Source organism: Daldinia vernicosa (genome assembly GCF_022497035.1).
Source record: "Daldinia vernicosa strain CBS 139.73 unplaced genomic scaffold F5Y00scaffold_18, whole genome shotgun sequence".
Taxonomy (NCBI): Eukaryota; Fungi; Ascomycota; class Sordariomycetes; order Xylariales; family Hypoxylaceae; genus Daldinia; species Daldinia vernicosa.
In genome coordinates, this window is record NW_025953934.1 from 325,864 (window position 1) to 342,539 (window position 16,676).

The window sequence follows — 16,676 nt, forward strand, 5'->3', positions numbered from 1 at the left end:
TAGAGGCTTGGAATTTGCTGAGCGCCGCCGAAAGAGATTGGGTTGGTTACATGGGCAATCGGTTGGTCTCGCCCCATGTGCGCTCCCCTTCTCACCCTATCTCACCCTAATCGGGGCACCATTCGATCTCTTGGCGATGGCACTTTAGGTTATTGTTAAATGTGCGAAGGCAGGGAGGACAAAGGGCGGCGGGGAGAGTTGAGTTCGAGAGCCGTGTCATTAGCAATGGTCCTAGCAATGGCCCCGTCGATATCATCCCTCGAATGGTAGGGCCACGAGATTTCATTGATAGATCACAGCGTACCTGAGAGATTTGAGATTTTACGCCCCTCGGATCTAGACATGTCATCCGTCGGAATTCACCATGTTGCTGTCAGATGGCATCAGAAGGATTTCATGTCTAAGTAATTAAAAGTAGCCTGTAACGACGGTAATATGTCCCGGGGGCACATACACTATTCGCTACACCCAGTTAAGCCTATTTTGTGTTGCGAGAATATTCCCGGACGACGGACAGCACGAGGCCACGCTACAGTTACACAGTAGAATAATGGAAAATGTGAGGGGCGTGCGGATAGGATCTCGGTTGGGTGCAGACTAATCCGTAAGGTATTAGCAATACAGCCGGTTCGATATAGTCTTCTATGTAGCGTTCCAGACGAAATGGAAGCCAAGCTTGTTAGGCCTTGACCATTTTTACGCTTGTCCTCTTTATTCTAATTATTTAAATATTGCTCTTGGCAAAAGAATCCATGCGCAACGGTTTATGCCATTCGCTCGGAACTTTCCATCGAATCGCATCTCTTATACGGCAAGATATCGGCAAGATAGCAAGATATATCGTCGTACAAGTGCCTTCCTTTGTTTTATCAGGCACCAACTACACCTGACAACAAAGAAATAAACTCTAAATGGTTAGGTCGGACAATGGAAGCTTCATATGAATCGATGGTTGATGCAGGTGAGCGGCGATCCGGCACTTAGTTCCCTCGTGTAGAAGCGGGTCAAGCGTCTTTAGGCGACTACTAATGTGTACTAACTTGCCTAACTTGCATTTGCAGGAAGCGAAAAGCAGGAACGCTCGGTAAACTACCTACCTATTCAGTTTCTGTATTGCATTTAGATACACATAAGTCATAGCGACGATATCAACGGAACGTGAAACGATCTGAAAACTTGTATTAAGAACAACACACATATGCTACAACGTTAATTGCTCTTACTACGTAGAATGCACCATAGGTCCCTTTTGTGGAGTGAGAGGAAACTTAAAAACCAAGTTATGAAGAGCACTAAACCAAGATCAGGAACAATATATCGATCTCCTTGTGTACACGGCATTTTGATTCCTGTACGGAATAGGAAGGCAACCCGATGTATTAAAGTTTCCCTTTTCCCTTACACCACGCTAATCTATGTAGGTAGGTAGGTAGGTACCTTCCATGTTTAGATGTACTTTCGTAGTTGAATATACCCGGACTTTGAATATGCAGCATTTCTAATATCTCGCGCATGTGGCTGCAGCTCGCAAATCCTCCACCAATAAGTTTTATTCCTACTGCACCTATTAACTAGGCATCAAACGCTTTGCAACAATGTTTAAATCGTGGGTGTTCACAATAATCATGAATAAGTCATGATTATTAATTGTTTACCTTTGGACATGACGGGTTCTATATTTGGCAAGACAACGCTTGTGTAATCCAATGTAATTCTCGACAAACAGACGTTGATTCGTGACGCCCAGCTGGGTATACCCGGTATACCAAGGATAGGATGCTTATGGTTGATTACATCATTCGAGCATTGCATTGCTTGGATTGCTTGGCCACCATTCGGCCAATAGCCATGGCGTGAGCTGCTATCAATAGTCGCAACGTTTACTCAACATCAAGTCACGATCAGATTACCAAGTTTAGATCTTACCACGAATCTTCACTATCAAGCTACCTGGACATAACATACAGCATGAACGCGCCTCAGGATAACTCGTCGATCATACCGACGACGATATCCTTCGGGAAACAAATGCGCCAGGCTCATTTTAACTTTGCTCCCTCGTACACCCCGCTGAATCACGGATCCTTCGGGTCTTTTCCCTCGGGGGTTCGAGAGCATCAGCGGCGGCTGCAACGCGAAACTGAGGCGAGGCCAGATACCTTCATACGCTTTGAATATCCTAGACTCCTTCGGGAAGCAAGGGAAGCCGTCGCCCCGCTGTTGGGAGCAGAGACCGACGAAGTGGTTTTTATTCCTAACGCATTAACGGCAATCAATACCATCCTAAGGAATTTAACGTATCGCGATGGCGACGTCATAGTATATTTTAGTACGGCATATGACGCATGCCACAAGACTATTCAATCTCTAGAGGAGACTACTGAAGTCAGAGGACATTGCATCGAGTTAGTGTACCCCATCGAGGACGATGAAATCCTCGATAAGTTCCGCTCCGCAATCCTCGAGGTTCAAAATCAAGGCAAGTCAGTTAAACTGGCTCTGTTTGATACTGTCCTCACCTTCCCCGGAGTGCGTTTTCCGTGGGAAAGTCTGGTGCCTATATGTAGAGAATATGGGATTCTGAGTTGTATAGATGGTGCACATGGGATAGGTCATATTGATTTGCGACACGCCTCTCAAGTCGGACCAGATTTCTTCATTACCAACTGCTACAAGTGAGTTTGTCCTTTTCTTAGCTCACGTCTGCTCTTGCATTTCCCTCGAATCACAACATAGCCACCATCAATCAAGCTCGAGACCTCCCGCAAGCTGAGTTTATACAGATGGCTTATGGTGCCCCGTGGGTGTACGGTGCTCTACGTACCTTATCGTAATCAAGCTTTGATCAGGACGACGTATCCGACCGGCGAAGGTTATCAACCACTTGAGCACCGCGTGGAGATGTCCGAAAGAAACTACTTTGTCAACTTGTTTGAGAAAGTATCTACGGTAGATACTAGTCCGTATATATGTGTGACAGAAGCGCTCAAATTTAGAGCCCAAGTTTGCGGCGGCGAGGAGAAGGTGCGCAACTATAGCGTGAATTTAGCAAAAGAAGGCGGCGAGTTGATGGCAAAAATCATGGGAACGGAGGTCCTGGAGAACCGAGCGGGGACACTTCGAGATTGCTTCTTTACTAACGTGAGGCTACCCTTAGACGTAGTAGCAGAGGATTCGCCGGAGTCGCAAGAGAAGGATAAGGTTCTAGCTCGAGACGGGCAGGCAGTAGCTGATTGGATTACGAAAACGACCGTCGAAGAGTATGAGACTTTCATAGCGACGAGATATTACGCCGGCGCGTTTTGGGTTAGGATTTCTAGTCAGATTTACCTTGACCGCGCGGATTTCGAATGGGCTGCTAATGTCTTGGTTGAACTTTGCGGCCGTGTGAGAAGAGGCATACGGCCGTCGAAGCAGAGCAATATGATTATGATATTATGATATGATTGTGGCCTAATAATAGCCAACAGGAAAGAGAGCCGCTAGAATGGTGGCTTATGCAAGTATACCTAGATATTTAGATATGTCGTCCAAATTGGGCGCCACGGTGAGGTAAGAGTTGTGTTACCAATTTGATCCGAATGGCTGATGGAGCTTGTTTATTTACACTCAAATTTTCTCGTTGATGAATGAAGATAATGAAGATAGTAAAGATAATCCCGAGTGTAAGTGAGTGAGTTGTAAGTGGCGTGGGGGAATACGATATCAGATATCATAACTCTCTCATTTCGTTAGCATTCCTACCTTTCGTCATTTAAGGAGTCATGGCAGCATGGCTCGAAATAAATGCCGCCAATGGTCGTGGCTTGATTGACATGTCAATCATGTCAATCGGAGGGGTCCAGTCTCAAGCCTGCTCGGAACTTCTGAAATGATGCGCATACATACATACAGACATACATAACGTACATGTAAGTAAGATGAGGCAAGCTTCACTTTTTTTTCTCTTGCTGTCTTTTCTCGTGCAAGTAAGCCAGCCATGCTACCTACATACTGCACACCCTCCACCACCATCATCATCATCATCGTGAAGTCTCCCGTGTGCGTGTATCGTCAACTGCACCCCAGAAGTCGAAAAAGCTACCCTGCTTTTGGTGTTTAATTACCAATCATCCAGGCTGATGTAATTCAGGGCTGGCTGGCTGGCTGCTTTCCCCCCTCCCCTTTGCTTCTCATTATCTACCTACCTACCTACCTATTATCTTCACTCATCCACTCGCTCGGGCGTAATAATAGGAATCCTTCTATATACCTACATTATAGGACTCTAGAACTGAACTAGGAATTAGACCCGCGGGGAAGGGGAGGGGGACTTATTATTTATTCCCTAGGTTTCCCCGGAATCCTACCTCGCGAGCCGGGCGGGTTGAGGCTCCGTCCGTTAGTGGTGGTATGGATCTGGGGGTGTAGACTGTGTAGCGTAGGTAGATTGTTTGGTGGTGATGTTTCATTCATTCAGTCATATTTCATGTGCGTTTTTCTTCAAACTGGCATTACTGCTGCTGCTGCTGCTGCCGCACGCCACAGAACCCTCCCCCGAATTCTCGACCCAAGAAACGGGGCGAGTTGGCATTCGAGGGTCCTGGTTCGCCAGCGTGGCCGAGTTCGTTTAGGTGTAGCCATGTGTGTGTACCTACCTAAGGTATGTACATATGTATGCAAAGCCGCACACACCCCATCCCCATCCACTACCTATCATCGCCTCCGTATGTAGGTAGGGAAGAAACAGGGCAGAGTGGCATTAATCTTACTAACCGACTGCTGCTGCTGACTGGAACAACGAGGCTGTTGCTTGCTTACTTGCTTGCTACTGCTGCTGCTAGGTAGTCTGTCGTCCTATCCTATGTAGACGTCACGAAAGGACCCAAAGAAAAAAAAAAAAAAAAAAAAAAAAAGAAGAAGAAAACTTCTTCGTCCAAGACGCACGCATTTTCCCCTGTAATCTCTCCTGCTATGTATTAGGAACGGGCTTACCTGTTTGGAACCCGTCTGCAGCTAGTTAAGCGGTTTTCCTGCCAACTCCCGTCGAATCGATCTCTGTGTTCACCGTGGCTGACCACCCCCCACCAATCCTCGACCGCGGCGTATAGCGGATGCATAGTGTGCAGGGAAGAACCGTCGCCCGAGCACACGAACACGATCCTGATAGGTAGGATTTGCCTGGGAGCCTCTTAGGGAAGTGATTTTTTCGTTCTTCGTCTTCTTCTTCTTCACTCACGTACGTACCTAGACGTGGTACGTACATACCTACTTACATGCCTACCTCTTACATACTTGCAGAGTCCTGGACTTTATCTAACGGTGTTTTATACCTACCGTTCCCCTTAGCCGGTCCCCGGTCCCCTATACATACAAAGCAGGCTCCCCCATCCCCGGACTTCCTCGCCTCGTTTTTTCTTTTTCTTCACTTCTATGATACACGGGTGACTGTCACTCACTCTCGCAGAGAGGTAGTAATACCATACCCCATACCATACATACCATACTATACCATACCTTGCCTCAAACAACTTATATCTTCGTTTGTTACAGGGTCGACCCTTGTTATCTGTCTAAGACACTCAGGGCGAGCAAGCAGGCAAGCAAGCAAGGCCGTTAGCAAGTGGCTTTGCGCCCCCAAACAAGCCTTCAAGCTCTAGCGTTTCTATTTCCAGAACCTATAAAGGAAGCCTTGCCTCCCACCTCCCACCATGAGCCAGCGCCCCGAACTACGACGGCCCGGGTCCTTCGACTCGGACACGTCCTCGTTCTACTCGGTGCGCTCGGGAGACTCGGCCTACTCCGTCTGGTCCTCTTCCGAGTCCGATTCCTTCGTCTGGAGGGACGACCCCTACGGGTTCTACGGCGTCGGCGGTGCCGTTACGCGGTACGTCGACGATCGCGACGACCAGCGCAAACGGTTCGCCGCGCACATCTTGAGCGGGCCGTTTGCCCAGTTCTACAAGAAGAAGCGACACGCGAGCAGCTCCCACGCCCGACCAGGTCGCAGCACGCACAGCTCGCGCTCCAGCTCGCGTTCTAGCACAAACAGTGTTAGTCCGGGAAGAGGCCAGCAGCATCATGACCCCCGTTACCACCCGCGGCCTCCTAGCGCCGGGCCTCAGTATCGTCAGGAGCAATTTCACCAAGACCAATTCCACGAGGAGCAGTTCCAAGAGGAACAGTTCCACGAGGCACCCTTCCACCAGCCGCCTTTCCATCCTGGTTTCCGTGGGGGACCACCTCCACCCCCTCCACCACCGCCACCTGCTGCTGCACCCGCCGGATTCGAAGGCGGCTTCATCCAGCTCGGCGGTCCTAGCGGTCCTCCGCCGCCACCTCCAGACCCAGTCTGGGGCAACGACGCAGGCTACGGGCCCGGAGTACATGTTTACGATTGATGACTATGACGACCAAGTGTTGTGACGTGGAACGCTTCTACTGTAATGTTTACGTATGACTAGGATCTCATGACTTTACGGAATGGACGAGACGGCTCCTATTCTACTTTATTTTATTTTGTTCAGCGGTCTTTGGGTGGGCTTATTTATCTGGGGGTGTACGGCGTTTACGAGGGCTTCGTATTGGGAGAGATGATTTCTATGTTTTTGAGCATGCCAGCCAACCAGTCCTGCGACGAATCGCAGAGAAAAACGACAGTGAACAGTCACGAGGACGAAGTCGTTCCTCGCAAATGAATATAACCCAATCTGCTACGAGGCAGAAAGAAGTAATGATGCATCCATTCAGGTACCCAGCGCGCGGATGGATGGCCGGCGGGTAGCGGGCAGTTAAATCTTGGCCTTGGATAATGATAGGTAGCTAAATCCAATATTTTGTCGTCGACTCCGCCGCGTAGCGAATACCATTGCAGCAGGACAATAGCAACTGCCAGTTGTCACTGAAGCAGCCCGGCTGGGTTACCCTGCAGCCCTGACAGGACGGGCATGCTTGCATAAGATTTAATGGAGCTCGCATGGATCGATTGGAGAAGGCGATATTCAGGTTTCTATAGAGTAAGGATCGTGGCCTTAGTATTTGACACGGACCTTAACTAGAGTTTTCAAACCTATGGTTAACGTATAAGAGACAAGGTCGTAAAAGTGAAATCGACAGATGAGACTTAAGAAGGTAGGGAGGTAGGGGGGGGTGAGTTGAGTCAGCCAAGCTGGCAATTCTGATTCCTGAACAAGTAAACCTGCCTTGTGTAGCTGACTGCATACTAAGACTCCGTATAAGTATAATCTTAGCCATTAATTTCAGGCATCGACCAGTTTAAAATAATAATCAAAGAGATGTTGCTTATGATGTTGCTTATGTTTCGGTGACAGCAAAGCTAATATGCAATGCAAAGCAAGTAGCGTTCTTGGCTGGGCTGAGTATTCGGTGGGTTGGAACCTAAGCCACGCTTACGGACCGCTCCAGGTCAATATGCGTATGCCTCCCATGTCTCCCACTCTACTCCGCGGTTTAGGATGCGGCTTAGTCTCCTTAATAATTAGGCAGCCAACCCCGCAAACAAAGAATATAAGCCTACCGTGCAGCCCGTGTGCCCGTGTGCCGCCGACCCTTTTGGTTGCCTCCCCAAGTAGGTACTCGGCTTCATGGGTCGTGTGACTTATACAGCATGCATACCTTAATGCATACTAGGCTGATAGAATGGCTGATAGAATTTTCGCTAAGGCCAGGGGTAAATTGCCATTGGATTAATACCCTGATCATTAAGGCTAGTAAAGGTAGGTGTCAACGGCCAGCCCATGTTGAGGCTCAAACCGAGAGCAAGCCGAGTGCGAACCGGCCAACGATTGGATACCTAACGGCAACCCCGATCTACAGGCCATCTTTTAGACCTACATATGTAGGTGTCTTAGCGGTCTGACATCACCCTCTTATTTGTTGCATTTTCAAAGTTGATGTCGATGTTAAAATATAGTGCACCACTTTCAACGCTACTCTCTTCTTTGTCTAACCCACCTTGTACATGAGTGGTAGATGAGTCTTACACCATCCAGTCATACGGCTATTCGGATCCATAGTTGGCTTTGTGCAGGTTTAACAGCCACCGAATAATCAACGTTACCGTCTGACTTACCCAATAAACTGTTGTCTTGATGGCTGTGGACTCCTCTTTCCCTCTCGTAGAGTCGGGTCGGTATTGGGAGGTGCATAGCATGATGCCATGCATGTATAGATTGCCGGTAATTTGGTTCTTGGTTGCCTGAAACTATTTGGATATGTGAGATAGATATAAACATCCATTGCTGCCATTCAATTGAACTTGAACACACAAGCCCTTCCTCACTACAACGGTGCCTGATATAGAGTGGCCTCCCCATAATCAAGGGCAAACGAACGTAACATCGAACTGAAATTCGCATTCTTTATCTCCTATAATCTTGTTAGCTTCAAAACTCTTACATATCTTCAGTGGCTGGGCGTTATCGCTAGGCCTCTTGTCAGCCGTCATGGCAACTCCTCAAGGGTTCTCTCCTTGGATCAATGAATCCGCCGGCCCAACTTATGCTCCTGGGACCTCACAGTCACCTCAGCTAGCGATTCTCGACCTATTCTTCCCGGGATTCTCTGTCTTCGCCGGCGCGGTACAAAAGTACCTCCATATCGATCTTAACTTGTATATCCCACTATTGCTTATTATAGGCGTCTTAACGCTCGCATGGAACTATATAAGTTCATACTTGTGGGATCAAGTTGAATCCCATCTTATGTCCGTTGTCGACATCCGAACAGATGACGAGATCTACAATATCCTTATGGCCTGGGTGGCTAAGCAGAGATTTTCGCGGAGTGCCCGGCGATTCGTAGTGAACACCAACTTAAACTCCCGAAGTTGGTTTCTGTGGTACGATTTCGATGACGACGAGGACGAAGAAGATATCGACGAGGTAACAAACGCAAGAAAGAAGAAGGGCTTAGCATACACGCCTTCCTTTGGTAGTCACTACTTCTGGTATCGCGGCCGCCTCCTTCTGTTCCGTAGAACAGCAAACAGAGAGCAGAACTCATTTATGTATGTTAGCGAACGCGAGGAGATATCGATTTCATGCTTTGGTCGAAACCCCTGGGTTCTAAAAGAGCTTCTCCTAGAGGCTCGCCAACTATACATGCAGAAGGATGAGCGGAAGACTCAGATCTACCGCGGAACGCTTAAGCCAGGGTCTACCGAACCAACCTGGCAGAGGTGTATGTCTCGTGCTTCTCGTCCCTTTTCGACAGTAATCCTAAACGAGAAGACGAAGCAAAATCTTATTGACGATGTGACCGACTATCTCCACCCCGCAACGCAGCGTTGGTACGCGAATAGAGGTATCCCATACCGTCGTGGCTATTTGTTATACGGTCCTCCTGGTACGGGAAAGAGCTCGCTTAGCCTCGCCCTAGCCGGCTTTTTCAAGATGAGGATTTACATCGTTAGTTTGAGCTCTATCACAGCAAACGAAGAGAGTCTTGCGTCTCTATTTGCTGAGCTTCCCCGTCGCTGCGTTGTGCTCCTCGAGGATATCGACACGGCAGGTCTTACTCATACCCGTGAGGAAAACCAGAACCAACCTAAGGATGATTCGGATGATATGGTTCCCGGTCAACTTACTACGGGAAATACAAATACTAACAATGGCAGACTCTCCTTATCCGGACTGCTTAACATCCTGGATGGTGTAGCATCTCAAGAAGGTCGTGTGTTGATCATGACTACCAATCACCTCGAAAAGTTGGACAAGGCATTAATTCGCCCTGGACGTGTGGATATGATAGTGAAATTTGGTTTAGCAGACGAAGGAATGACTTCGGCTATTTTCCGCGCCATCTTTGCACGTCTAGATGGTGACGAGGGTCCTGAAAACACCGTAGACGCACCTCTCCCCGCAGAAGAAAGAGAAAAACAAGAGGCAGAGAAGGCTAAGAAGCGAGCAGCTGATGATGCTCGTGTGAATACCTTGGCAGAGGAATTTTCCGCCAAAGTGCCGTCACATGAATTCAGCCCAGCAGAAATCCAAGGGTATTTGATGAAGTACAAGCGTGACGCTCAAGGAGCTATTGCAAACATAGACGAATTCATCACGCAGACTCGGCAAGATCGTAAGGAGAAGGAGCTAAAGGAAGCCGAGGAGAAACGAAAGGCAGAAGCAAAGGCAAAGGAAGAGAAGGAGAAGAAAGAGAAAGAAAAGAAGGAGAAGGAAGCAGAGGAGGCGAAAAAGAAGGAAAGTGAGAATAAGACGGCAGACTCGGCAGCCACTTCAACCTCATCCGAAGCAGCTGACAAGAAGGAGGTGGTACAGAGCGAATCTAAAGATGATGAATCTTCTGTTGAGAAGAAACCGGAGTTAAAGGTAGAGAAAAAATTAGGTCATGAGAGACAAGATTCCGGCTATGCAACACCATCAAGCGTCGAGCCGTGACGATAGTGTACATAGGTATATATCCTATCTAAATCTCGGAGTGGCGATCATACCTAGTGACAATTGAATCGGTCTTATACATACATAACAAAGTCCGGCGATGCTGTGGTATTGTAGGGGGAGATCAAGACGATGATGAAAGTGGCCTGATCCGTTACATCGGAAAGTTGCAGATGCTGATCCGTTATGCCTGTCTGTTGGTGAGTCAACGGATTGATTCGTAAGCTACCTAGGTAAATGATGGAAGATGGGCTAGGTATCTGTATGTTGGAAGCTGTATATTACCCAGGTATGTAGTATATAGTATGTAAGGATACTACGTGTATGTAAGGAGTGATAATTGTAGATGGTGAAAAGTACCTAAGATAACTCCGAGCCGCGTAGCTAATGTAGCTAATGTAGCTAACCTAGGTAGGATGTAGATTGCCATTACCTAAATAGGTGGTTTCCGAGTTAAGTCTGCAACTAGACGTGTACTATGTACTAAGTAATCGTATCATGGAAAGAACCAAGCCACGCCGTCATTTAGCTTGAAGCTAAGCAGATTGTGCCTGAGTTATCTGCCAATTACGTTACCTCACTTCACCACTTTGGGTTACGTTGAGTTGCCCTGCGAAAACAAATCACTCGCAAAACTGTACTATGTACACTACTACAGCAGGGAGAAATTTCCAAGTTGCGAAGGATGGCGAAATGCACACTTAGCAATCTTGATTGCTGATACGAAGGGAGTATTAAAGTTGCATCTGCTTACTATGGTAGATGCATAGGTATGTACATAGTAGTATAGATATATAGATATACTAGATATGTAGGTAGGTATGACAAGTTGCTCAAGTCTCTGCGAGTTAGACTACCTAACCTTAGTATGTAATACATGTATGAAACGGATACAGACTTTATCTACAAGATGTGTTAGACGACGTTACACATTTGCGCCTAGGTAAACTTTAGACTACTGCGTACAACACATAATCAATCGACGCTGCAGATTTTTAAAGTGGCGTACTTAAAACCTATGTGTTGCGGAAGGTATAACCTATCAGTCAAGACTTGTGTAACTAACTCAACTTAAGATCTCTGGCTTACGGGAAGTTTTTACATATACATTAAACATTAATGAAATCATGATGCTGGCTGGCTAGGTACATATGCACTTCAAAGTGAGATAGATTATGTACTTAAAATTACACATTACACATACACTATACACTAGACCCTCGATATTAGAGGCAGCAGTAATAAAACTCGGACCGTTTTCTTTTACGCGCGCGTCCCTCAACTCAACCATGACTAAAAGTAAACGAATTGAAAAATATGTACAAACGCATACACGTAGGCTCAGGGGCTACTTAGGTAATTGCCAATTGTACTTCATACACTAAACTTAAAATCTGGTGGGGCATACTACATTGTATGTACTATGTATGTGAAATGTAGCTGCCAACAAAGTAGACTAAACTAATCAGATGAGGTATTAGCTCGCATCTTTTCTCTCCCCTTTTCTGCCCTTTCCCGTCTTTCAAAATATCAACAGGAATTTTTGTTGGCCATCTTCATAATTTCGGTTCGTCCCATCTCATCCGCTCATTTCTCCTTTTTCGCTTAAAAGAGGTAGACGCATACGACCCGTGTTGTGGCATCAACTCGTGGCAATCCTCCTCATAATACCACATTAATACTGCAGATAAGAGCTGATAGGTGAGTTGAACTAGCAGAACCAGCAAAACCAGTCAAAAACCCCTGGCGCTTTACAACACCTCTTACCAGATTCCCCCACTTGGATCGGCACACATGCAATTCCAGACTAGGCGTCGCAAACAAATACTCGGGTCTGCCCCTGTCCGCCTGCATTGGGTTCCATTGCCAAATTGGCGGTGAATCCAGCCTTCCGAATTCAAACCCTGCCCACATGCTTGTGCTGCTTGTGCTTGTGCTAATAACACTACCCGTTTCCCACAGATAGATATACACTTGTTTGGCATCGAATATTTTCCTTGCTAGAACAACTTTCTTCACAGCCCTACCACCACGATACCCATTGTTGTTCGAAACCATGGCCTCCCGTCCTCAGAACATTGGCATTAAGGCCATCGAGCTTTACTTCCCCAGCCAGGTAAGATATCTTACTCCCCAAAGCCGTCGAGCTGTCCTCCTCCGACATCGCACGACACCAATGGACCCTGAATTGAGAGCCTCCTACTGACACTCGTACCCCTCAGTATGTCGAGCAAGCCGAACTCGAGAAGTTCGATGGTGTTAGCACTGGCAAATACACCATTGGTCTTGGTCAGACCAAGATGACCTTCTGCGATGACCGAGAAGGTTAGTTGTTATTGCCATTGCTAGACCTAAGCGTCTCTCGCACGTGTGCTAAGATGGCCACTTATAGACATCTACTCCATGGCCTTGACTGCCACCTCCAAGCTGTTGAAGAATTACAGCATCGACCCTAACTCGATTGGCCGTCTCGAGGTCGGTACCGAGACCATCCTCGACAAGTCCAAGTCTGTCAAGTCTGTCTTGATGCAGCTGTTCGGCGAAAACACCAACATTGAGGGTGTCGACACCTTGAATGCTTGCTATGGCGGTACAAACGCTTTCTTCAACACTGTCAACTGGATGGAATCGTCTGCCTGGGACGGAAGAGATGCAATCGTCGTAGCCGGTGACATTGCCCTTTATGCCAAGGGTAACGCCAGGCCGACTGGTGGTGCTGGTTGCGTTGCTCTGTTGATTGGCCCTGACGCTCCCATCGTCGTCGATGCTGGTCTGCGTGGAACGTACATGCAACACGTGTATGATTTCTACAAGCCTGACCTTACCAGCGAGTACCCCTATGTCGACGGACACTACTCGGTCAACTGCTACACCGAAGCTCTCGACGCTGCTTACCGAGCGTATTGCAAGCGTGAGACTCAGCTAAAGAACGCAGCAAACGGTCATGCCAACGGAAATGGTGCTGCCGCTGCTGACGGTACCAAGACGGCTCTTGACCGTTTCGACTACCTGGCTTTCCACTCCCCGACGTGCAAGGTTGTCCAGAAGTCCTACGCACGTCTCCTATACCACGACTACCTCGCAGACCCGGATAGCCCTGCCTTTGCTGAGGTCCCCGGTGACATCCGGGATATGGACTACAAAAAGTCCTTGTCCGATAAGGTGGTGGAGAAGACCTTCATGGCCCTCACCAAGAAGCGCTTCAACGAGCGCGTCTCACCCTCTATCCAAGTATCCACCAACTGTGGTAACATGTACACTGCCAGCTTGTGGGGTGGCCTTGCTAGTATCATCTCTTACGTTGATAGCGCTACCCTCCAGGGAAAGCGTATCGGACTTTTCAGCTACGGCTCCGGTCTGGCTGCTAGTTTCCTCTCGGTGCGCGTCAACGGAAACACGGAGCAAATCGCAAAGGTCTTGGATATCCAGAACAAGCTAGCTGCAAGGCGGGCCGTCCCTCCTGAGACATATGAGGCTGTAAGTTGCAAACCATCCAGTTTTTATGACGTTTAAACTAACAATTTCCAGTTCTGCGAGCTGCGCCACAAGGCTCACCTACAGAAGAACTACACCCCTCAAGGTGACGTGTCCACTCTGGCCAGTGGCACTTACTACCTTGAGAAGGTCGACGACATGTTCAAGCGAACCTACGCGATCAAGGCATAAATGAGAAGAAAAAAAATTAATAAATGCGATCTACATCCTATATAGACAGGTATTAATCAGCCGGGATACTACCTAGACTAGTATGGTTGGCGCAATTCCTAGAGTCAAGGCTTATGGCACGAAGATCATGTATACTACATGAAAGACGATTGTGAGATAAGAGGGCTACTAATAGGGTTGGGTGATGATTGACGAATGCCCGACTTGTATATACTAGGAATTATTCCTGTGATGACTCGTACGAAGAACTTAATGAAGACGCTGATAGAGACTCAAGTGGCTATCTTTTTGAATGTGTCGTAGTTGATGATTCGGATCTATATGTCACCCTTAATGTGCTACGGCTCAATTCTGATTGGATGACTTATCGTTGAGTTTCTAAGACAACTAGTCCCTGTTTACTTGATTATGTTGGAATACACATGGTACTTACTATAAATAAAACCGTTAATAATAGGAGAACAGACATGTACGGTAGGTCTGATCCTCTATTATCGTCGGAAAGAGAAGGTTAGTTAGATCGACCAGCAAAGTCTTTCACGACAATGGCTTGGGATATCCAAGTCTAATAGCCTACCCGTCACTAATAGTATAGTCCTACAGCAGGAAGCATACCCGCTCCCTCCCACACTACGCCGACTTCGTCTTCCCCGTCTTAGCTTCGTCGCCTTCGCCCGTCCACTTCCACGTCGCGTGCCGATGCAGCATGTAATCTTTACTCTGGATCCCCTTCCAGATGCCCCAGAGCCCACCGACGGGCCACAGGGATTTAAGCCAGGGCTTCCACCCCCGCGTCACCGCGTCGTCGTTGTCGACTTTCACGCTGACTTTGTCGTAGACGTCGGGCAGACTTGTGGCGAGGTATTTGTGCCGCAGCGCCTCGTACTGCTTCTGCTGGGCGGACCCGTAGACGCGCCAGAATTCGGACCGCGGGTAGTACGTGTGCGCGTACAGCCACTTGGTGCCGCCGAGCTCGTCGACGCGGCGCTCTAGCGCGCGGTTCGCCCGGATGAATAAGTTGCGGTCCTCCGGGCCCCAGCCCCAGACGCCGATGTTGAGCATTTCGCCGTGGGATGCTTTGTCTTTTTTTCCTTTCCCCCCGTCTCGTAGATGGGGATGGAAACTCGGGCGGGAAGGCGTCTTTAGCGGACACAGCCATAGCGGCCAGATGGCTAGCTCGTCGGACACGTAGTTGATGAAGGGCTCGGCGGATTCGTACGGCAGGCCGATGTCTTGGACGATGAAGCGCGCGCTTTCGCCGCTGCCGTGGAGTGCGCGGTATAGCATCCGCGTGTGCATGAAGTCGTCTAGGAACCACCGGAAGAACCGGTTGAAGGGCACGGGCTTGAAGTAGTCGAAGGCAGCTTGGCCGACCCAGAAGCCTCCGCGGTCGTATCGGAAGAGGTACTCGGATAGTGGGATATACTCGGTTACCGTGCCTTCGGAAGAAGAGCTTGAGGATGAGGCGGAGGCGGAGGCGGAAGCGGAAGACGGTAGGGTCTTGGTGATATCCCGCACGTGCATGTAAAACCACGGATCCCACGGGTGACTGAACGTCTGCACGCGCTCATCCTCGGACGGTAAGTCATCCGTCATCTTCCCACTCACAATAACGCCATGATCTTTCGAAAACAAAATCCCATCAACATAATCGTTCCCCCTCTCGGCAGCACACTCCTCCCGAATCACCCTAACCGCCTCCTCCACGCTACTCGTCCGCCTATACGTCGTGCGCACAAACTTCTTAGCCTCGATAAGCTTCAGCTCCAACAGCGTGGTCGTCCCCAACGTGCCCAGCGCGCCCGCCGCCCCGCGGAATAAATCCTCGTACTCGTCGCCCTTGTCCGGGCGCGCGGTGACGACCTCCCCGTCCGGCAGGACCATCTCTACCGACCGGACCGTCTCGTCGAAGTACCCGTGGCGGAAGCTGCTGCTCTCGCCCGCGGTGCCCGCGAACCCGCCGCCCGCGGTGATGCCCGGGAACTCCATGACGACGGGGGGCACGAGGCCGTGCGGCAGGGTGGACTCGACGAGCCGGTCCATGGGGACGTTGGGCTCGACCAAGGCCGTGCGCGTCGCGGCGTCTACCGAGAGGACATCGCGCAGGCCGCTGATGTCGACGACGCGGACGCCGGCTTTTTGGTGCGGCGGCCGCGTCGAGTTGGTGCTGCCGTGCCAGATGCGGTATGGTTCCGACCGCTCGAACAGCGAGCGCACTGTTGCGGAGACTAGGCGCACGGCTTGTCGGTGGCGTTCCATTGGGAGAGGGAGGATTAGGGAAGTGAACGGCCTCCTACTTTAGGTATTTTATGTGTTGTTGTAAAGACTGAAAGTTGGCTTTATATATCTCTCTAAAATCGACTTTATACACTATGTCCTCAAGCGCGAGTGAGACGCGGTGGGTACCTTATACTAGGGTATGTTCAATAAGAATTCATGATGACTGTTTTGGATCAATCAAGTTACTCGGATTTTAGGGGGTTTACGGTTGACCCACCGTGTCTCCCTGGCACTTGAGGACATATCTAACGTTACCTAGCTAAAGTCGGGTTTTATAAGTTAGGTAGGTAACTAGGTCAAGTATGAGTATCTTAAAGCAGCTGCTCTTAAAGATTT

General features: G+C 48.8%; 5 protein-coding genes across 5 annotated transcripts; 4 read left to right on the forward strand and 1 right to left on the reverse strand.

The window, feature by feature from the left end:
• Positions 1-1,553: 1,553 nt before the first annotated feature.
• Positions 1,554-3,735, forward strand: F5Y00DRAFT_234817 (PLP-dependent transferase). The gene is made up of 2 exons (XM_048007475.1): positions 1,554-2,675; positions 2,784-3,735. The coding sequence occupies exons 1-2, from the start codon at positions 1,969-1,971 to the stop codon at positions 3,439-3,441; spliced, it is 1,365 nt and encodes a 454-aa protein (XP_047865711.1). The 5' UTR covers positions 1,554-1,968; the 3' UTR covers positions 3,442-3,735.
• A 1,955-nt stretch (positions 3,736-5,690) lies between these two features.
• Positions 5,691-6,902, forward strand: F5Y00DRAFT_268868 (uncharacterized protein; the record flags this gene model as incomplete). The annotated part of the gene is made up of 1 exon (XM_048012338.1): positions 5,691-6,902. The coding sequence occupies one exon, from the start codon at positions 5,691-5,693 to the stop codon at positions 6,378-6,380; it is 690 nt and encodes a 229-aa protein (XP_047865712.1). The 3' UTR covers positions 6,381-6,902.
• Positions 6,903-8,346: 1,444 nt separating this feature from the next.
• F5Y00DRAFT_50573 (BCS1 N terminal-domain-containing protein) lies at positions 8,347-10,535 on the forward strand. The gene has a single exon (XM_048013743.1). It carries the CDS (start codon positions 8,445-8,447, stop codon positions 10,392-10,394), a length of 1,950 nt encoding a protein of 649 aa, XP_047865713.1. The 5' UTR covers positions 8,347-8,444; the 3' UTR covers positions 10,395-10,535.
• Positions 10,536-11,910: 1,375 nt separating this feature from the next.
• F5Y00DRAFT_234823 (hydroxymethylglutaryl-CoA synthase) lies at positions 11,911-14,376 on the forward strand. The gene is made up of 5 exons (XM_048007476.1): positions 11,911-12,095; positions 12,357-12,510; positions 12,617-12,719; positions 12,787-13,871; positions 13,923-14,376. The coding sequence occupies exons 2-5, from the start codon at positions 12,451-12,453 to the stop codon at positions 14,058-14,060; spliced, it is 1,386 nt and encodes a 461-aa protein (XP_047865714.1). The 5' UTR covers positions 11,911-12,095; positions 12,357-12,450; the 3' UTR covers positions 14,061-14,376.
• On the reverse strand, positions 14,357-16,676 carry F5Y00DRAFT_234824 (uncharacterized protein). The gene has a single exon (XM_048007477.1). It carries the CDS (start codon positions 16,317-16,319, stop codon positions 14,691-14,693), a length of 1,629 nt encoding a protein of 542 aa, XP_047865715.1. The 5' UTR covers positions 16,320-16,676; the 3' UTR covers positions 14,357-14,690.